The 21,951-nt window shown below is 32.8% G+C and overlaps 1 protein-coding gene across 1 annotated transcript; it reads left to right on the top strand.

The window, feature by feature from the left end:
- The first annotated feature begins 2,619 nt into the window (after positions 1 to 2,619).
- Positions 2,620 to 20,659, top strand: LOC114286129 (ABC transporter G family member 12). Its single transcript, XM_028229202.2, has 9 exons — positions 2,620 to 3,194; positions 15,825 to 15,904; positions 16,473 to 16,934; positions 17,376 to 17,498; positions 17,926 to 18,057; positions 18,824 to 19,108; positions 19,187 to 19,459; positions 19,560 to 19,667; positions 19,955 to 20,659. The coding sequence occupies exons 1-9, from the start codon at positions 2,894 to 2,896 to the stop codon at positions 20,309 to 20,311; spliced, it is 2,121 nt and encodes a 706-aa protein (XP_028085003.2). The 5' UTR covers positions 2,620 to 2,893; the 3' UTR covers positions 20,312 to 20,659.
- Positions 20,660 to 21,951: the final 1,292 nt, after the last annotated feature.

Raw genomic sequence — 21,951 nt, 5'->3', positions numbered from 1 at the left:
TAAAAGGGGTAAATTTTTTTTTAAATTTTTGTTTCACAAAAGGAGTACCTTTTCAGAAGAGGTGTAAGTTTTTAAAATAAGGTGTAAACTTGATGAAAGCATATTTTCCATAGAAGGTGTAAATTTTTAAAAAAAGTGTAAGTTTTGCTCGCAGAAAAGGTGTAATATCCCATAAAAAGTGTAAATTTTATGGAAAAAGTTATTCACAAAAGCAGTAACCATTCAGAAAAGGTGTAAGTATTCCTACAAAAAGGTGAATGTTTATATTTTTAACAAAAGGTATAAATTTTATGCAAAATATTTTTTCATGAAAGGTGTAAATTTTTTTAATAACATTCTCTACAAAAGTAGTAACTTCTCACAAAGGGTGTAAGTATTTCAACGAAAAGGTGTAAATTTTACAAAATAAATTATTTCACAAATGTGTAACCTTCCACAAATAGTGTAAGTGTTTTCACAAAAAGGTGTAACCATTCAGAAAAGGCGTATATTTTTAACAAAATGTATAAATTTTATGCAAATATTTTTTCCATGAAAGGTGTAAATTTTTTTAATAACATTCTTTACAAAAGTAGTAACTTCTCACAAAGGGTGTAAGTATTTCAACCAAAAGGTGTAAATTTTACAGAATAAATTATTTCACAAATGTGTAACCTTCCACAAATAGTGTAAGTGTTTTCACAAAAAGGTGTAACTATTCAGAAAAGGTTTATGTTTTTAACAAAATGTATAAATTTTTTGCAAATATTTTTTTCCATGAAAGGTGTAAATTTTTTGAATAACATTCTTTACAAAAGTAGTAACTTCTTACAAAGAGTGTAAGTATTTCAACGAAAAGGTGAAAATTTTATAAAATAAATTATTTTACAAATATGTAACATTCCATAAATAGTATAAGTGTTTTCACAAAAAGGTGTAACCATTCAAAAAAGGTTTATGTTTTTAACAAAAGGTATAAATTTTATGCAAATATTTTTTTCCATGAAATGTGTAAATTTTTTTAATAACATTCTTTACAAAAGTAGTAACTTCTTACAAATGGTGTAAGTATTTCAATGAAAATGTGTAAATTTTACAAAATAAATTATTTCACAAATGTGTAACCTTCCACAAATAATACAAGTGTTTTCATATGAGATGTAAGTAATTTCGCAAAACGTGTATGTTCCGTTTTTTCACAAAACGTGTAAGTTCTCAAAATCCAATCAAATTATATTTGTCTTGTTCAAATAATGGCAATGTAAGAGAGATGGACGTTTCGGAGGGCTTTGCCTTTCTCTCAATACAAGTCCGTTTAAGAGAAGACGAGTTTGGAAGGGCATGGAATAGTAATTCCAAGTCCAAATCCAACCAAGTATGTCAATGTAAAAGAGAATCGTTTTTAATATAGAGCAAGGGACAGAGAGAGAGAGAGAGAGAGAGAGAGAGAGAGAGAGAGATAGCTGAGATCGATAGACATAGAGACCTAGATGGACAGTGATCGACAGAGACAGCTAGACCGAGATCGACAGAGAGGGACCGAAATCGACAGAGAAGAGACCGACATGAACACAGACAGACTAAGATCACTGGAGACTAACCGAGATAGACAGGGATCGATAGAGAGAGAACGACATCGACGGAGAATAGGCCGACATCGATAGAGAGAGACCAAGATCGATAGCGAGAGAGAAAAAAACCTTTGATTTGCGGCAGCGGTGGTGGCGGTGGCCGTAGCGGTCATCGTAGAGGTGGCGATGTCAGACGGCAGTGAGCACCGAAGGCCACCGACGCTTGAGTGGTCAGTGGGGGTCAGGATTGGTGGTGACTATTCTATGTGCATGTGAGAGAGAATAGAGAAAGTGTCGGTGGGAAACAGAGAAGAGGGGGCCCAGTGGTAATAAAATTTCAAACCTTTAGCGACTAAACTATTATTTGTCAATAAAATTTACACTAAACTAAATTTTACACTTTTTCTGAAACATTACACATTTTCTGAAATTTTTTCTAAACTTATACATTTTCGTCAAAATACTTACACCATTTTGTGAAAGTTTATACCAATTTCTGAAAGTTTATACCTTTTCGTCAAAACACTTGTACCATTTTCTAAAGTTTTACACATTTTCCTGAAAGTTTATACTTTACACCATTTTGTGATAGTTTACACCAATTTCTGAAAGTTTATACCTTTTCGTCAAAACACTTGCACCATTTTGTGAAAGTTTACACCATTTTGTGAAATTATTAATATATTATATTATTTAATTAATTTACCTACAAAGGACCTGTTTAGCAGGTCACCAATGTGTAAACTTTCAAAAAATATCGTCTAACCCAATACATAAAAGATGTAAATGCAAAATAGAAAAAGAGTAAATGTCCTGCATACACTTAAGAAAAGTCTTTTTTGATTTTTGATTTTTGATTTTAGAGTTTTTGAAGTCAAATCAAAAAGGTTGCTTCTGATCAGGTCACGCACTAGTGTGACGGAGATATTACAGAGACCCTACTTGGGCCAGCTCTCGTTTAATGTAACCGTTATCTGTCTAAGGTGGTTGCCACATTAAATTACAACCCCCCCCCCCCCCCCCCCCTTCTCTCTCTCTCTCTACTTGGAACTTGCTACTTTTGCCACCAACCGTGTAATGTTCGTCTTCAAAGCTCAAACACCCACCTCCTACTCCTCTCTCTCTCTCTCTCTCTTTCTGTGCGTGTGTGTAAATTATAATAGCATGAAAGGGTTGGTTGATTGTTGAATACAGTTAAGTTATTAATCATTGGATCTGATGATAATGAATACCATTTTTTACATGACCACCCTCCTGCTTCTATAACCTTTCTCTTTTTCACACTCTTTTCATTTTCATTTCATCTTTGCTTCAACACCCACTTATAACTATTATTATTCACTATGGAGATAGAGGTGGCAACTTCTAATGGAGGTGGATATGGAGGTGGTGGTAGCAGTAGTGGTGGTGGTGATGATATGGATAGGGGGGGAGTGGAATTGTACGGTGGAGATGAAAGGACAGCAGCAGCAGCAGAAGCATATTTGGTGTGGGAAGATCTAACGGTGATGCTTCCAAACTCTGGGCATGGATCCACAAAGAAGTTGCTGAATGGACTGAGTGGGTGTGCTGAGCCTGGTAGAATAATGGCCATTATGGGTCCTTCTGGCTCCGGCAAGTCCACCCTTCTTGATTCCTTGGCAGGTCTCTCTCTCTCTCTCTCTCTCTAAATATATGAATCAAATCCAACATTAGAGATGCTTTGGAATGGTTTGGAATGGTCCTTTAATTATATTTTATACATCTTTTCATTTTTCTTTTTAAAATTCCTCCCTAAATATATGAATCAAATTAGAGATGCAAATAATTTAGGCTCCCTTTAGATTGCAATATTATGATAAATAAAAACAAATAATTCTGATTTCTCAATGAATAATAAATAAATAACAGAAACTCTAGGATGCCAGGAAATAGTACGCACAATTTTACTATGAATATTGATGTATGGCGTAAATTTAAGAAAAATATTTGGTAGTTCGAAATTGTGTGATCCGAATTACTTGAATGTATCAAAATAATGTTATTTTATATCTAAAACGACGTCGTTTTAAGACATTCGAGTCATTCCGGCTATAAAAATTTGGACTACCAAACATTGTTGTAAATTTAATTATGTATAATGAGACTAAAACTTAAATTAAATCTCACTGTTTTTTGGATTTTTTTCTGAATAACTTTTTGACATCCTAACATTGCGGTAAAAAAAGGCACATGTTACTTTGTATTTTGAAGAATAACTAACATTTTTTTTTAAGCATAATTTTTTTTTTTTTAACCAAATTTGTATAACTTTTTTTTTTGTAAAAAGCAGAACTTGAATTTTAAAAGAATTTTCTTTCTTAATATTTTAATCATCTAAACAAATGATAAGAGGTCTCTTTCTCTTCATTTTTTTTTTTAAAATTTTTTTCCTCACCAAGCCCTCACATTCAAGCCAACTGTTAAATAATTGTAAAAATGTTTTTTTAATGAATAATTTTGATATATATATATATATTTTATATTGGTGAATAATTTTGATATCAAACTTTGCATTACACAACTTTACTGTTGTGTCGCTTTCTATTGTCTATCTATCTACACTATTAACAACGACAACACTTTAGTTGGAACCATCATCCACTTTAATGTCAAGGGTCCATTTTGTGATTCCAAAAAAAAAAAAAAAAAAAAAAAAAAAAAAAAAAAAATAGAGATCATACTATGAACAAATAGTGTAATGGAAAAAACTCTTATCACTTAATCAAATACTATATATATGGTAACTATTTTATTTTATTTTACCTATTTAAATTATACACGCAGTACTTATCAACATATATGGTTCGGTAAATATTAATATAAGGTCTATTTTAAAGCACCGACAGTTGGATTGCTCACATTAATTTGGATAGCAAAAGGCAGTTGGGGAAATTAAACAAAAAGTTGATTGCTCATTAGCCCATGGGCCAACCCTATAGTCCATTTACATATTAGGCTATCGAGTCTCTTTCTTACAGCTAATTATGGCCAATTTGTGACTCTTTTTTTTTTTTTTCTTTTTGGTATTAACTTCTTTTTTTCTTTGTTTATTCTCATATTTATTTTTTAAGTGTCTTAAGATTGTGCACTGCCTAAAGTCTACGTGCATTGGGAAAAAAATTTGTAGTGGTACCATAGCACAAACTACTGCTACTCCAAGCCCAACCCTATTAAGAACAATCCCAAATTTATCCGAATTTGGAGTTGGCAAATCAGATAAGAGATAATCCGGAATCAAATTATATTTGGATATTCAGTTATCGTTTGACAATATCACTTTTTAATTTAAAAATCAAAAAGTCACTAAAAAGATAAAAAACCAACAACCTATACCCAAAAGTTAAAAATTCTATTTTCTCTCAATTTTTTGCACATTTTTTCGTAAAAAATTAAAAAGTCATTCCAAACATGCTAGTTTTTTTTACTTCATATTTTAGCCAAAAAAGTCCAAAAGCTTTTAAAAAAATATGTTTCCAAACGAGGCCTTAATTTGACAATCTGATCCGATCCATTTTTTCTTTTTTGCCCTCTTTGTCACTGATAGAATTTTAGAACAAGACAAAGTACACTTTATATCATAGGATTCTTCAATTAACTGGGAGTTTTTTCTTGCCTTTTAACTTTGGAAGGTTAGTGCATAACATGATTTCTCAGATTGGGTTAATAATCGGATTGATCCCAAATGCGGTCTGTCAATACTCAGATCTATTACATTTGGATTCAATCTTTTAAGGTTAGATGTTTTTTTAATCGGATTTAGATTATTTTCTATCCATGTATAGGCCTACATTATTACACCAATCCCCCACTTTGATTATGAGATTAGATGGTCCAGCATTTGGGGGGGACCCCTATATGTTAGGTGGTCCGGCATTTGGTTGTTGTAGGATTGTCATTCCGGAATCAATCCTTATACGGACATAACTAATACCACTCCCATGGGATAGTTTGGATTAAGCCCTCCAGATATTTTTTTCCCCTTCCCTCAATGGTAAAAAATAATCATCTCTCCTTATTCTATTGTTTATACCACTCTAACCAAACATAATGCAACTAATTGTATGTGCATATACAATCTCATCTATTATTCCTTAGTACTACTCTAATGCTGTGTTTGGTTGGGAGATTTAAAGAGGAATTTGGAAAGGGGAATGAAAAGATAGGTGAAATGTGAATAAAATATATCTATATTTCATATAGTTTCACACACCTTTTTCTTTTCCCTCTCCTAATCCCCCAACCAAATACAACGTAAGGGAGACTCTATTTACACAATATAAATCCTCTTAGTATACACCATTTAATCATTAAATTTATATGAAAATAATGCCTTCAAGTAGAATAATTATTAAGGATAATATGGGTGTACGTACTCATTCAAGTAATTCACATATGAAAACACAAATTTCTCGTTACACACCATCACCTATACATTATATCTTTTGGAACAAATCTCTCTTTCAACACTCACATCTAACACTGTTCATCTTCACTATTATAATACAACCATTTTCACCATTATAATCTAACATACTACACTCATCATCTTCATCATTATAATCTTCACCATTGCCTTTGAAGATTTAGGATTTTAAAAACATTGAAATTTATTAGTTTTGAAAATTTGCACACTATGGATGGCATTCAAATTATTGATTTGAAACAATACCATAATGAAAATATCAGTTTACTTTTTTGTCTTATCTCGTTCGTATAAAAGGTGACTTGTTCGTTTGTCACGTATTCAGACATCAGTGTTGAATAGTTATAAAATGTTCAATCATTTATATTTGAACAAAATTATTTTGTTCAAATTATTGAGATTAATCAAATATTAAATGTTTATACATAAAAAAATTAAACATTTTGGTGGTGGTGTGTACCAGTTTATTAGCTTAGAGTTAAAACGGAAAGTTATGGCGTGAACTAAGAAATTTTCACAATTTAAAAATTATTATATATGTGTACTAAATAATGGTGTGTACTGAAAGGATTGTGTTGGAAATTGGTTTTATATAGACTTATTTTGGGCCATCTTTGAGCCCAAAATTGAGTGGGGTCTACACGTCTTTTGGGGTGGATCCGAATAGGCGACGTGTTTCTTGCTGCGTGGTAAGTCACATGGTGAAGACAGTTCGTCAAAACTATTTATAAGTGAATGGGAACTTGACATTGTTTTCGGGTTCGTGGAATGAACATTTAAAGAAGTAAAATGTGGGTTTCTTTGAAATAGTTATCCCACATTGGAAACTTAAGAGAACTTATGTGTGTATATAAGTTTTACATGACAACATTTGGGTTGGGCCCCAAGGGGCACCCCAAGTTTGTAGAAGGGAGTAGTTATGAACAAAGTGAACCTTAGCCTAAATCACCACACGCATGCCGCTGCTGTTTAGCCGGCTGGGTACAGGTTGTGGGTTGATTCAGTTCTAATATTAATTTTTTAGACAAAATTTATTTGAATTTTTTCCAAATTTCTTGCGGGAAAATTAATTTAAATTTTGCGCCAATGTAATTTGAATTTGAAATTCAAAACCTTTTGTCCATAATGTGTGCCTCTTTTCAGATCTAAATTCCACAACAGTTCAATCAGTCTGAACAGTTTTCACCCGGATAGATTCAAAACTGCCAGCAGTTTTCCAACAGATAGAAACTGCCCAGCAGTTATCTGTTGCACCTGTTCATTCAAAAAATCCACATGTTCAGTTTGGTTTTCAGACCTGTTCGGGTCTATATATAGCATGCCATTTTCCAGCGGTCATTCAATCCGAAATTCTTCATTTTCCTTGTACTTTTGCTCTCTTGCATGATATAATCTTCATATAATTTTTAGGAAAAATTCAGAGAGTAAGAACATAGGTTTTTTTGTTCGTCGAATAAATTGTTTGGAGTGCTACTACAATTTGTGAAGATGATTGTATCTTGGGAGATAGACGCCACTTAACCGCAAGCACCATAGCCGGGCAAATCTGTCTTAAGGACAGAGTGTCACACACTCGACTTGATATTTTAATTATTTATTCGATTTGATAAAATAAATTCGGTACGTAATTTATTTTATTTGTTTGATTTGGTTCGATTATTTATTTTACACAGAAGATTGTTCCAACAATCTTAAAACAGATTCAAATTATTCTGTTTATAGAATTTTTCGTTTGTTTCCTTTTCTCTTTCTTCTTCTTCCAAAAATTATTTTCTCTGATTTTACAAAATAATATTCTGGTTGGAAAACAAATAATACTAATATACCGTTTGACAGATAGTAGTAATATGCTGTCTATTTTCTTTGACAACTAGTAGTAATATACTAGCGTCATTAACAATTCAGGATATTTATTTGTGGAATTTTGTCAGAAATTAATTTTGGTTTTTAGAAATTATTTCTGAGTGTTCATTAATTAAAATTCTGTTTCAGTATTTTAATTTTTGAAGTATTATAGAAATTTAATTTTCCGTGTGAAATTAATTTGGTTAAATAAAAAATTATTTTATTTCCAAATTAATTGAAAATAAAAGTTACAATTCTTGTTTCTTTTATTTTTAACAGAATTTAATTCTGTGGCTTTGGTTTAAATTTTCTGTGTAATATAAAATTCTAATTATAATTTTGTTTTATAGTTTAGAATTCATGGCTACTAAAACTGGTCAAACTAATACTCAAACAAGTACTAGTGTGGTGGCTGCAATTGCTCTAACCCTTCCTGTTGTGACTATGTTAGTCAATCACGGTGAAAAGTCAGAGAAGTTCTCAGGAACTGATTTTAAAAGATGGCAACCAAAAATGTTGTTCTATCTTACAACTCTAAACCCGACAGGCTTTCTCCGGGAGGATGCTCTTATTTTGAAAGATGATGAAACTGTCCGGCAAGTGGTTTCTGCGGTCGATGCCTAGAAACATGCTGATTTTCTTTGCTGGAACTACATATTGAACGGACTTGACAACACATTATACAACGTCTATAGTCCTATCAAAACAGCAAAAGAACTTTGGGAGTCTTTGAAGAAAAAATATAAAACAGAAGATGCTGGCTCAAAGAAATTTGTGGTTGGTAAATTCCTGGACTTTGTGATGGTTGATTCTAAGACTGTGATCAGCCAAGTTCAAGATCTCCAACTCATTCTGCATGATATTCACACAGAAGGCATATCTCTTAGTGAATCCTTCCAAATTGCTGCCTCAATTAAGAAATTACCACAAGGCTGGAAGGAATTCAAGAACTACCTCAAATATAAGCGCAAAGAAATGTCTTTAGAAGAATTGATTGTGCGTTTGAGGATTGAAGAGGACAACTGCAATTCTGAAAAGCGGGCTAGTAAGCATCCAATGGAGTCTAAGGCAAATGTAGTGGAACATGCTCCAAAAGCGAAGAAACAGAAGTTTTTCTAGAGAAAGTTCATCACAAGGCTCTAAAGGGGGGGGGGGAAACTAAAAAGTACAAGTTTAATGGCAAGTGTTACATCTGTGACAAAAAGGGATATCGGGCTAAAGATTGCCGTAGCAAAGACAAAAGTAAAAGAAAAAAAGCAAGAAGCCTGCTCAAGCCCATATGACCGAAGTAGACAATATTTCTAATGGTGTAGATGATATAAATATTTCTGTAGTTGTTTCCAAAGCAAACCTTGTCGAAAATCCTAAAGAATAGTGGGTGGAAACTGATGCTATTCGCTACATCTGTGCCGACAAAAAGATGTTCACATCTTATTCTATAGTGGACAATGGTGAACAATTTTTTATGGGCAACTCCTCGACTTCTAAAGTTGAAGGACAAGGGAAGATTATTCTGAAGATGACATCTGGAAAAGAACCCACTCTCAACAATGTGCTGCATGTACCGGACATTCGCAAGAATCTTGTTTCCGGATCTTTGTTGATTAAAAATGGATTTAGGCTAATTTTTAAAAGTGACAAGTTTGTACTTACTAAAAACAGGATGTATGTAGGAAAATGTTACGTGTCTGATGGCCTTTTCAAAATGAATGTAATGATTATTGTACCATCTGTTATTAATAAAAATATATCTTCTTCTTATTTGCTTGAGTCTTCAAATTTATGGCATGGTAGACTTAGACATGTTAATTATGGATCTTTGCGTAGATTAATTAATATGGAATGTTTACCTAAATTTGACATTGATTCAAATCATAAATGTGAAATTTGCATTGAGGCAAAATTATCCAAAACCCCCTTTCATTCAATTGAAAGAAGTACGGAACCACTTGAATTAATTTATAGTGACATTTGTGATTTTAAATCAATTCAAACTAGAGGTGGAAAAAAGTATTTTATCACTTTTATAGATGACTATACTAGATATAGTTATGTTTATTTAATTCGAACCAATGATGGAGCTTTGGAAACTTTCATTCAATATAAGAATGAAGTTGAAAATCAACTTGGTAAGAAAATTAATAAACGTAGAAGTGATAGAGGTGGTGAATATGAATCACCTTTTAGTGAATTTTGTAAAGAACATGGAATATTTCATCAAACCATCGCCCCTTACTCACCTCAGCAAAATGGAATTGCTGAAAGGAAAAATAGAACTTTAAAAGAAATGGTGAATGCCATGTTAATAAGTTCTGGATTACCTCAGAACTTGTGGGGGGAAGCAATATTTTCTACTAATTATATACTTAATAAAGTACCCCGAAAGAAAGTGAATCAAACACCTTATGAATTGTGGCATGAGAGAATACCATTCTACAAATACTTAAAAGTGTGGGGGTGTTTAGCTAAAGTGGTTATTCCTAGTCCTAAAAAGACTAAGGTAGGTCCTAAAATTGTTGATTGCATTCTCATTGGTTATGCCAAGAATAGTAATGCATATCGGTTTTTTATTTATAAATCAGAACATTCCGAAATACATGTAAATACTATTATTGAATCTCGAAATGCGTCTTTCTTTGAACATGTGTTTCCGAACAAGACTAGACAAGAGACTAGTACTAACAAAAGATCTCATGATACTATTACTAGTCAGGATCAAAAACATGATCAAGAACAAGAGCAAGAGATAGATCAAAATGAGAAAGAGGAACTTAGGTGTAGTAAACGTGCTAGAGCCTCAAAATTTTTTGGTCCAGATTTTCTAACTTTTTGTTAGAAAATGAGCCTTTAACTTTTAAAGAAGCTATGTCTAGTCCTGAGGCTCCTTTATGGAAAGAAGCTATCAATAGTAAAGTTGAATCCATCTTGCAAAATCACACTTGAGAATTGGTGGATTTGCTACCAGGTTGTAAACCTCTTGGGTACAAGTTGATTTTCAAGAGAAAAATAAAAGCAGATGGATCAATTGACAAATACAAGGCAAGACTTGTGGTCAAATGTTTTAGACAAAAAGAAGGTCTTAATTACTTTGACACATACTCATCGGTTACTAGAATAACATCCATTAGAATGCTAATTGCTATTACATCTTTGTACAATCTAGAAATTCATCAAATGGATGTGAAAACCGCTTTCTTAAATGGCGATTTAGATGAAGAAATTTCCATGGAACAACTAAAAGGATTTTCTGTTTTAGGAAAAGAAAAGAAAGTGTGTAAATTGGTTAAATCATTATATGGTTTAAAACAAACGCCAAAGTAATGACACGAGAAATTTAACAAGGCAATGATGTCAAATGAATTCAAAAGTAATGAATGTGACAAATGTGTTTATATTAAAAACACTAGCAACAGTTATGTTATAGTATGTCTTTATGTGGATGATATGCTCATCATAGGTAGTAATAATGACATGATTAAAACTACCAAGAAAATGTTGAATAAACATTTTGACATGAAGGACATGGGCATTGCTGATGTAATTCTTGGTATGAAAATTACCAAAACATCAGAAGGTTATGCTTTGTCACAATCTCATTACATTGAGAAAATACTCGACAAATTCAGCAAAGATGATGATCATCCTGCTATAACACCTGTAGATGTTAATTTGTTTCTTTCTAAGAATGTACAGGAAAGTATTTCTCAATTAGAGTATGCCTAAATTATTGGAAGTTTAATGTACTTGATGAACTGCACTCGCCCAAATATAGCTTATGCAGTAAGTAAATTTAGTAGATATACGAGTAATCCATGAGTAGAACACTGGAAAACAATTATAAGGATTCTAAGATATCTCCAATTTACTCGTAACATTAGGCTAAATTATACTAGATATCCAGCAGTACTTGAAGGGTATTGTGATGCAAATTAGATATCGGATACTAAAGACTCAAAGTCCACCAGTGGGTATGTCTTTACTATTGGTAAGGCGACTGTATCTTGGAAATCTTCCAAACAAACTTGCATTGCTAGGTCTACTATGGAATCAAAATTCATTGCTTTAGATAATGTTTGGGAAGAGACAGAATGGCTTCGCCACTTCTTTGAAGATATTCTAATGTGGCCAAAACCAGTGCTTCTATATGTATACATTGTGATAGTCAATCAGCAATTGGTAAAGCACAGAGTCATATGTATAACGGTGAGTCACGACACATTCGTCGTCAATATAACACCGTAAAACGACTACTCTCTAATGGAATTATTTTCATTGAATATGTGAAGTCTAAAGACAACATAGCGGATCCACTAACCAAAGGGTTAGCAAGAGAGTTAGTTGAGAATTCTTCGAGGGGAATGAGATTTAAACCTATTAAATAAGAGTTACCACAACGACAACCCAACCTAGTTGACTAGAGATCCCAAGATCCAAGTTCAAAGGGACAACCGAGTTGTGTATGATTCAGAAGGATCACTGAGGAGTCAAATTCCTACCTTTTTCTATAATGAAATAGTGATGTCTGTAGTGTTTTAGGTTAAGTAATACTTTTAATAATTCTTATATCTAGGTAAACCTAGTGGAGTATGGCAGGGTACTCTTCGTAAAAATCATCTATGTGAGTGTGAACTGGGCCGGTTCTATGAGATTTGTGAAGGGTTACAATTTTCTAGAGCACTCATGAAAGACCAGGTTGTTCAGGGCCAAAATGAACACGATAGTGAGAACAAAATTGTGTCTGGTAATATACTGTGTGAGTTCTATTGTCTTGGTTTACACAAATGGCTAAACAGTTCAAGATATCATGTTCACTAATTAGCTAGTAAATTCGATAGTGTCTCACAAGGAAAGGTTTAAAGTCAAAAGCTACCTATCCTTTGCAGAATATTTTATTTTGAGCCATCTTTGAGTCTAAAATTGAGTGGGGTCCACACATCTTTTGGGGTGGGTCCGAAGAGGTGACGTGTTCCTTGCCGCGTGGTTAGTCACATAGCCATTTATGAGTGAATGGGAACTTGACGTCATTTTCAGATTCGTGGTACGGACATTTAAAGGAGTAAAAGATGAGTTTCCTTAAAATGGTTATCCTACATTGGAAACTTAAGAGAACTTATGCGTGTATATAAGTTCTAGGTGACAACACTTGGGTTGGGCCCCAAGGGGCACCCCAAGTTTGTAGACCGTCGTTCGGCCTGCCGTGGATGTAGGTTGTGAGTCGGGTTGGTTCTAGTATTAATTTTTTAAACAAAATTTATTTGAATTTTTTCCAAATTTCTTGCGGGAAAATTAATTTAAATTTTGCACCAATGTAATTTGAATTTGAAATTCAAAACTTTTTGTCCATAATGTGTGCCTCTTTTCAGATTTGAATTCCACAACAGTTCAATCAGTCTGAACAGTTTTCACCCGGATAAAACTGCCAGCAGTTTTCCAACAGATAGAAACTGCCCAACAGTTATCTGTTGCACCTGTTCATTCAAAAAATCCACCTATTCAGTTTGGTTTTTAGACTTGTTTGGGTCTATATATAGCAGGCCATTTTCCAGTAGTCATTCAATCCGAAATTCTTCATTTCCTTGTACTTTTGCTCTCTTGCATGATATAATCTTCATATAATTTTTAGGAAAAATTCAGAGAGTAAGAACACAGGTTTTTTTGTTCGTCGAACAAATTGTTTGAAGTGCTACTACAATTTGTGAAGATGATTGTATCTTGGGAGATAGACGTCACTTAACCATAAGCACCATAGCGGGGCGAATTTATCTTACGGACAAAGTGTCATACACTTGACTTGATCTTTTAATTATTTATTCGGTTTGGTAAAATAAATTCGGTAAGTAATTTATTTTATTTGTTTGATTTGGTTCAATTTATTTATTTTACATAGAAGATTGTTCCAACAGATTGATGGTGCGTAAATAGAATTACCCCTACTCTAATTCTAATCACAATATTATGATATTCAATCTCCTTAATTAATCTCACCATCAAAATAATCCTCTCCACTTGAATTTCCCTCCCATTTATTAGAATCTCCAAATCTTTATAGGCTATATTGATGGTTTTGCTTTAGTAGTTTGAATTTATTATGATCATTCAGGCTTAAGCCTTATTGCATGTGTTTGTCCTTAACACTCATTTTGGATTGTAGGGTGATAAAAAATAAATAAAAAAAAAGAAAGAAAAGAAAAGAAATGATTGTAGTCTCTCATTTAAGTAAGAAAAGAAAAGAAAACAATATGTTTTTTTTTACCAAATCTTAGTATTAATGAGAGACTACAGTCATTTGTATTTGAAGAAAAGAGAAGGATATGAGTGATATTTCTTATTATTCATTTGTATTTGAAGGGGAAATCTTAGTATTATAAATATTTTATAACCAATCAATTTATTTTTTACCAAATCTTACCACTTTTTGTGATAAATGAAATAGGCTTAGTAAGAGAGTTTTCTTTCTCACAGTTTCACAATTTTTCACTCAACTTACGAACCAAATATGAGAAAAGAGTTCTCTTTCTCACAATTTCTTATCATTTCTTGCCTAATCACTCCATCTAAATGGAGTGTAAAAGAAAGAGATTCTAGCCACACATGAGGGGCCATGTTTAGGATATAAATATTTAAGTTGTCCTTTCGTCCATTAGCTTAAAATTTTACATGAGTTATTAGTTAACAATTCAACAGTGTGTATAGTAGAATTTGTCTATTGTGTATCGTAGAATTTATCTCCAAGATTCTATGAAGCATAGGTACTCCAAAAATGTTTCCGTACTTGTACTAGGTGCCTACAGGGTACTGGTATGCAATCCAATGTATTGGATACTTGAAATACGTACGTTTTATACATTCTTTGGCAGTTAGGTATTCCGTTAGTGCGAAATGCATAAAATTGGTGAAAATACGTTCAATTCATTAAAGAATTTTGATTTACTTAAAATTGAAAATCCTTTATTTAATATGCCAGAGATGAAAGATGTATTATTCAATGTTGAAGTTGATGGAAGTGAAAATTGAAATTTCAAGTTTCTAAATTTTTTATAGCTTGTTATTAAAATGAAACTTTGTTTTGTAATTTCTCATATTTTAATGACATTAAAATTGCTTATGGACTTTGCTTTGACATTAGTATTGTTGAACTATGTTTTCTCTCTTAGTTTTGTATTTTGTCCTCTTAATTTTGGTATTGAACTTTGGTTTGTAGGTTGAATCTTAAATTATAAATTATAAAAAAATTATTAGCGTACCCTCGTTGTACATGTATCATATTTTTTTGTAGGTCTTGCTGTATTGGCATATCCATACCAATATCCGTATTCGCACCCATGCTTCATAGTCAAAATTTATAACCCAAATTTAATTATTATATCACAATTGTCGGAAAATGATATTCACATTCACTTTTACCATCTCACACTCTTTTTTTTTTTCATTTTTGTTTCTCTCAAGGGGAGTGCAAGAAACTAAAAGACTGAAAAAAGAAGTGTGAGGTGCTAAAACTAGTACGTGAATAAAATTTATTTTATTTTTGAATATGATTCTTGAAAACACGAAAACAAAAGCAAACCATTTTATTTTTTTTTAAATTTTTTTTAAAGATATCACCAACAAAAATTCCCTAGAGTTGCAACTGTACTTTTGGTGGTATGAAGGTGCCCAAAAGATAGAATTATGTGCTTTCAAGTTGCTTACAGGATCCCTTAGAACTCGAAATTCTTGCTGGCTGCTGCATTTGTTGCCTCATTATTATGGCTCCAAAATGAAACTTTGGCTCTTTCATTGCTAGCTAAATCAAGTGTTGTACCCTGGTACTTATATTATATCATGTGCATGAGGTTGTTACGAATTATGTTGCGATCAAAACCTCGGTGTTGTGCTTATGATGCATCAAAATAGAATATACAATATAGAAGAGAAAAATTAAAACATTAAGATTACATGCTATTTTTTCATCTGTCTATGTTAAACAATGTTTGACATTGCTACAGGTAGACTGTCAAGAAATGTTGTCATGACTGGAAATATCGTACTTAATGGGAAGAAGAGAAGACTAGACTATGGTGTTGTGGTAAGAAATTTTCACATGCTTACAGGCTATTTGTTTCAATGCCTAACAGAAGTATTCAAAACTTCAGATTAAAGTGAAATTCAGGTAGTGTAGTGCTGCTTTAAAAAAATTCCTAGTTCCTTTGGCAGCTCAAATAATGTCAAATTAGTGTTCTTTTAAAATGCTACATTCTCAAGTTTTTGCAGGGAAAAATAAAATAAAATATGCATGCTATTAAAGGAAAAATAGGAAATATCAGGAAATTGGGAAACGGGTCAATACTCCAAGTAAAACATGTGACCGGTGCAAGTGAGAACTATGCCCCAGTCGCAGACGCATGTCTCATTTTCTCTTCATTGATTTCCAAAATTCCAGTTACTTTTCATGTTCCTCAAATTTCTGATATTCTCCCAAAATAATAATAACAATAATAACACGTTCTGAATTTGAAACTGTTGGCAAGCCTATGAATGTACTTTTTGATCATTTGATTATTGGGGAGGCATATAATTCCCACATCTTCTAATTTAATTTAATTTTTCTTTTGCAATTGTAGTTTACCTTTTCTTCAATTGAAAATTAATTTCAGGCTTATGTCACACAAGAAAATGTTTTGTTGGGAACCCTCACAGTGAGAGAAACCATCACATATTCAGCCTATTTGAGGCTTCCAACCGCTATGTCCAAAGAAGAGGTACATGGTATTGTAGAGGCAACAATCATAGAAATGGGTCTTCAAGATTGTGCTGATAGGCTGATTGGAAACTGGCATTTGAGAGGTGTAAGTGGTGGGGAAATGAAGAGAGTAAGCATTGGTCTTGAAATTCTTACACGGCCCCGTCTCTTGTTTCTTGATGAGCCCACAAGTGGCCTTGACAGTGCCTCTGCCTTCTCTGTGATCCAAACCCTTAGAAATGTCGCTCGTGATGGAAGAACAGTCATCTCTTCGATTCATCAGCCGAGTAGTGAAGTTTTTGCACTCTTTGATGACCTTTTCTTACTATCTGGTGGTGAAACTGTATACTTTGGAGAAGCAAAGATGGCTGTACAGGTATGGAAGAATCAATATTACCTCATAGACATGGTTAAAAATTTAAATTGCAAATGGTTTTAAATATCAGCCAATACGGGACATATGTATTGGCTTTAATGCCAATATTAGCCGTCATTTTTATTATTATTATTTTATTTTTATTTTTTATTTTTGTGGAGGATGATTTAAAAAAATTTGCAACTGTGTCACTTGGATTTCAATATGTGCTGCTCAATACTCATGATACTAATTTGTCGCCCATACTGCTATTTAGAACCTGATAGTATATGGCTTTGATCATGTTGAAACTTCAAGCAAGGGAGTCAAATTTTACAATTTTATCATCTCATTGTTCAAAATTATGTGAATGTGAGAACATAAACCTATTAATGTGTTTCCTCTTCCCCTGATAATATTTATCAGTATTAGCCTAATGTGATTTTTTTTCCCCCTTCACAGTTCTTTGCTGAAGCAGGATTTCCATGTCCGAGTAAGAGAAATCCTTCTGATCACTTCTTACGCTGTATTAATTCAGACTTTGACATTGTAACGGCCACGTTGAAAGGATCACAGAGACTTCGTGTACGTATGCATTAGTAGCTAGCTTCTTGTACCATCTTCTTTCATTTTCTAATTTTCTTAAGCTGGTATGTGCATAGATGCTGCACTACAATGGGCATCTTTGAGTTTGGAACTTTGGATCTTATCACCGAAGTACTACAGAAAACAAAAAACATAAAATGAAAACACAACAACCAAACAACTAATGTTTTCCTGTTATTTTGATGCATTCTTTCCAAATTTTAATAACACTGAACGTCTTCACTGTTTAACTATTGAAAGTAACGCCAAAAAAAATTCTTGAGTTTCCACTATTGAAAGCAAACATAGTGGGCTATAATTACTGCATCAAGCAAATTCATTTCCTTCAGAAATGGGTAAACAGCAACACATGTTCCAGTTCTCTCTCTCACAGACTCTTTTTTATTGTTTGTTTTTTGTATAACAGGAAGTTAAAAAAGAAGCAGATCCTTTCATGAACTTGGCAACAGTGGAGATCAAAGCAATGCTTGTTGAGAAATACAAGCGCTCAGAGTATGCCACAAAGGCTAGAGCTAGGATCCGAGAACTTTCTACCATCGTAAGCTTTTCAAACTCAAGCTTTTTTAGGATAAAATGAAATTTAATTCCTATCCCTGTCTTAATTTTGTCTGTCTTCCTCACTTAACCTGTTGCTCTGGACATTCTTTCGAAAGTCAAATGAATACTAATAATGCTATCTAATTTTGCGTTTTAATAAAATAATATTGCTGATAGAAGAATAGGAGGTGGAATATCAGATAAATGGGAAATAAGAAAAATAATTGCAAATCAATAGAGTACAAGTGAACATATGTCCAGTGCAAGTAAGAAATGCGCAAAAATGGCACAGTTCTCACGTGAGACATATGTCCAGTGCAAGTGAGAAATGCACAAAACATGGCGCAGTTCTCACTTGCACTCCATTGATTCACAATTATTTTTCTTGTTTTTTATTTATTTGATATTCCCCCAAGATAATCAAAGGTCTAAAAGAAATATGATATCCTTGATCTGGCTAAGTTTATGGATTGTTCATGACCTATAGTATATGATATTCCTATTTCTTATTACAAACAAAAACTTAAAATGGAAGAAAAAAAAAAAAAGAAAAAAAAAAGAGTTTATTGAACTGATTTTCAATTACACAATCTGATATAAGCAATGCTGTTGTTCACAGCCGTCATGTGACTCAAAGATTTGGGTTAGGCTTTTAGTTCATTACTTCTCCCAAACAGGGGTCTAAATGGTTTAAGACGAAAAATATTGCAATACATATAATTCACTGCTGCTAACAATAATTTCTTAACCAAGTTCATGTATTGCAGGAAGGACATGAGTTCAAAGCAATAAGTGGAAGCCAAGCAGGATGGTGGAAGCAACTTTCAACTTTGATAAGGAGATCTTTTGTGAATATGTCTAGAGATGTCGGATATTATTGGTTACGCATAATCATCTATATAATCGTTTCTGTTTGTGTTGGTACGATCTACTTTGACGTTGGCACAGGCTATACATCAATCTTGGCTCGTGGTGCTTGTGGTGGTTTTATATCCGGTTTCATGACTTTCATGTCCATTGGAGGCTTCCCATCTTTCATAGAAGAAATGAAGGTAACAATTAAGAATATTATACTATACTCATGTTGAAGCTTTTGATATTTCATAATTCATTTTCTTTAATTAAAACAGGTATTTTATAGAGAGAGGCTTAACGGACACTATGGAGTTGCGGTGTTTATTCTATCAAATTTCATCTCTTCTTTCCCGTTCTTGCTTGCAATCGCAATCTCTACTGGGAGTATTACTTACTACATGGTGAAATTTCGACCAGGGTTTTCTCACTACGTGTTCTTTTGTTGCAATCTTTTCCTCTCCATCTCTGTTATAGAGAGCTGCATGATGGTTGTGGCTTCATTGGTTCCCAACTTCTTGATGGGAATTATAACCGGGGCTGGAATTATTGTAAGAAAACTTATTTAAATCATTCTCGAGTTCTTTCTCGTTTTTCATCATCATTTTACTGCCAGTCATTGTTGTCACATTCATGAGTTTTTTTATATAGGGAATAATGATGATGACCGCTGGGTTTTTCCGTTTGCTGAACGAGCTTCCCAAACCATTCTGGCGCTACCCGATTTCATATATCAGTTTTGGGGCATGGGCACTGCAGGTATTTACTTACATTTATTGAATTTTTTTTTAAAAAACACACAATAAATTAATTTCAATCCTGAAAATTTCTTTCCCTCTCAATTAGACATGCAATATGTAAATGGCTTGTTAAAATTTCAATTTGATGCGCTTTTAGACCCCATCACATAGCCATAAATATGCAATTCTACCATGGACTTAAAACCAAATTTTCTCAAGGTAACATGCTTGCATATATATACATTGCATAGACTTAGAACAATACTTAACTGACAATTTAATACAACTATTTTGTGGAAAATGCAGGGTGCATACAAGAATGACTTGATCGGACTTGAGTTCGATCCTCTAGTGCCTGGTGACCCGAAACTGAAAGGTGCAGATGTCATCACAAAAATGTTTGAGATTCCACTAGATCATTCCAAGTGGTGGGACTTATTTGCCTTGCTAGTCATCCTCATATCTTACAGACTCATCTTCTTCATTATTCTCAAGCTTAAGGAGAAAGTATCACCGTTTTTTCGATCTCTTTATGCCAAGAGAACTCTTCATCAACTCAGTAAGAGGCCTTCACTCAAGAAGAAGCCATCTTTCCATTCCAAGAGGCATCAAAATCTCCATGCATTGTCTTCCCAAGAAGGCCTTAGTTCTCCTATTCCCTAAAAGTGCCACACATCAAGTTACAAAGTTTTACCAAGTTTTATAAAGTTTGGCTAAGTTTAATTGTTAAAGGACTTTCTATAAGTGAAATGTTGTGTCGATAAGTTTCACCATATTTTTTTTTTTTTCCGACTTTGTTGCTGTGTCATAGGTCTCATTCCACAGTTTCAATATGCAAGCGAAAAATGATAATTGGTGATGTGTAACAATGATAATTGTTCATAGACTACTTGTTTGGGGGTCCTATGTAAAAGAAATGTTTGGGCGTTCTTTCTAATTAAGAAAATAAGGTTGTATTCCATGTGGGACAGTTGTATTATCAATTACATAATCTTATATGTCACTTGTTTACATTTTCATGTTTTTAGGCTGCATTTGAATATTAGATTTGGAGAGAGATTTATGAAAGAAAAGAAATGGAAGGGAAAAGAAGAAATTAAAAATATAGTTTATATTTTATTCACTTTTTCTTTTCATTTTTAATTTTTTTTTTCATTACGAATTCATGATTCAAGCACAACGTTAGTGAATTATTCGGATTATTGTGCTGAATAAAAACCTTTGAGATTGAAGAAGATAATAAGTTAAAATTCAGAATTCAAACTGCTATGGACAGTATTAGAAAACGACAATGCTTGGTAGCTCAAATTTTTGTGGCTCAAATGGCTCAAATCTGTCAAAACGACGTCGTTTTGACAGATTTTGAGTGTAAAACGACGTCGTTTTGACAGATTTGAGCCATTTGAGCCACAAAAATTTGAGCTACCAAACATTTTCCATTAGAAAAATGATTTTTGATCAAGTTTAACCCAATATTAACGTGGTCCACAATTATGTGAATGTTTCGGTAATGAAGGTTTGATTACAACTCTATTTCTTTGTTTATATATATTTTTATTTTATTTCCAGTTTTTAATTTACTCAAAATCAATTTCTATTTATTTAAATTATATTGCGATATAATTTTGTAACTATTTTTCAACCATTCTATAATTGAACGCGTGGCTTTTAATAGCTTGACATTGCATAGGTAACATTTGCATGTGAGCATGTGGCTCTTCTTATCCACAAAAAAAAAAAAAAAAAAAAAAAAAAAAAAAAAGTTAGGCATCTCAATAATTTTATCAAAATTTTTACTAAATGACCCATACAGAGATCCCCAAACTTCTACCAAAATTTTTATCAAATGTCTCACATGGTGTGAGTCTCATACCTATGTAAAACATTTGGTAAAATTTTTAAAATTTTTAGCATTACTCTTTTCTTACTATTTGTGGAGATTCTTCATCTACTTTGACCGTGCAATTTACTTTGCGATCAATTTGAAATTCAAAAGAAATGGAAGTGAAAAGTAAAAAGTAAAAATATAGTTTATATTTTATTCACTTTTTTTTTCTTTTTTTTCTTTTCTTTTTTTTTTTCTTTTACAAATTCATGATTCAAGTACAACATTAGTGAATTATTTAAATTACTGTGCTCAATAAAAACCTTTGAGATTAAAGAAGATAATAAGGTAAAATTCACAATTCGAACTATTATGAACAGTATTAGAAAATAATTTTTAATAAACTTTAACCCAATATTAACGTGGCCCACAATTATTTGAATGTTTCTGTTCTGAAGGTTTTGATTACAGCTCTATT

This window comes from Camellia sinensis, chromosome 14, assembly GCF_055761805.1.
Source record: "Camellia sinensis isolate YWXY chromosome 14, ASM5576180v1, whole genome shotgun sequence".
Lineage (NCBI taxonomy): Eukaryota > Viridiplantae > Streptophyta > Magnoliopsida > Ericales > Theaceae > Camellia > Camellia sinensis.
This window is presented reverse-complemented; position numbering and strand designations above follow the sequence as displayed.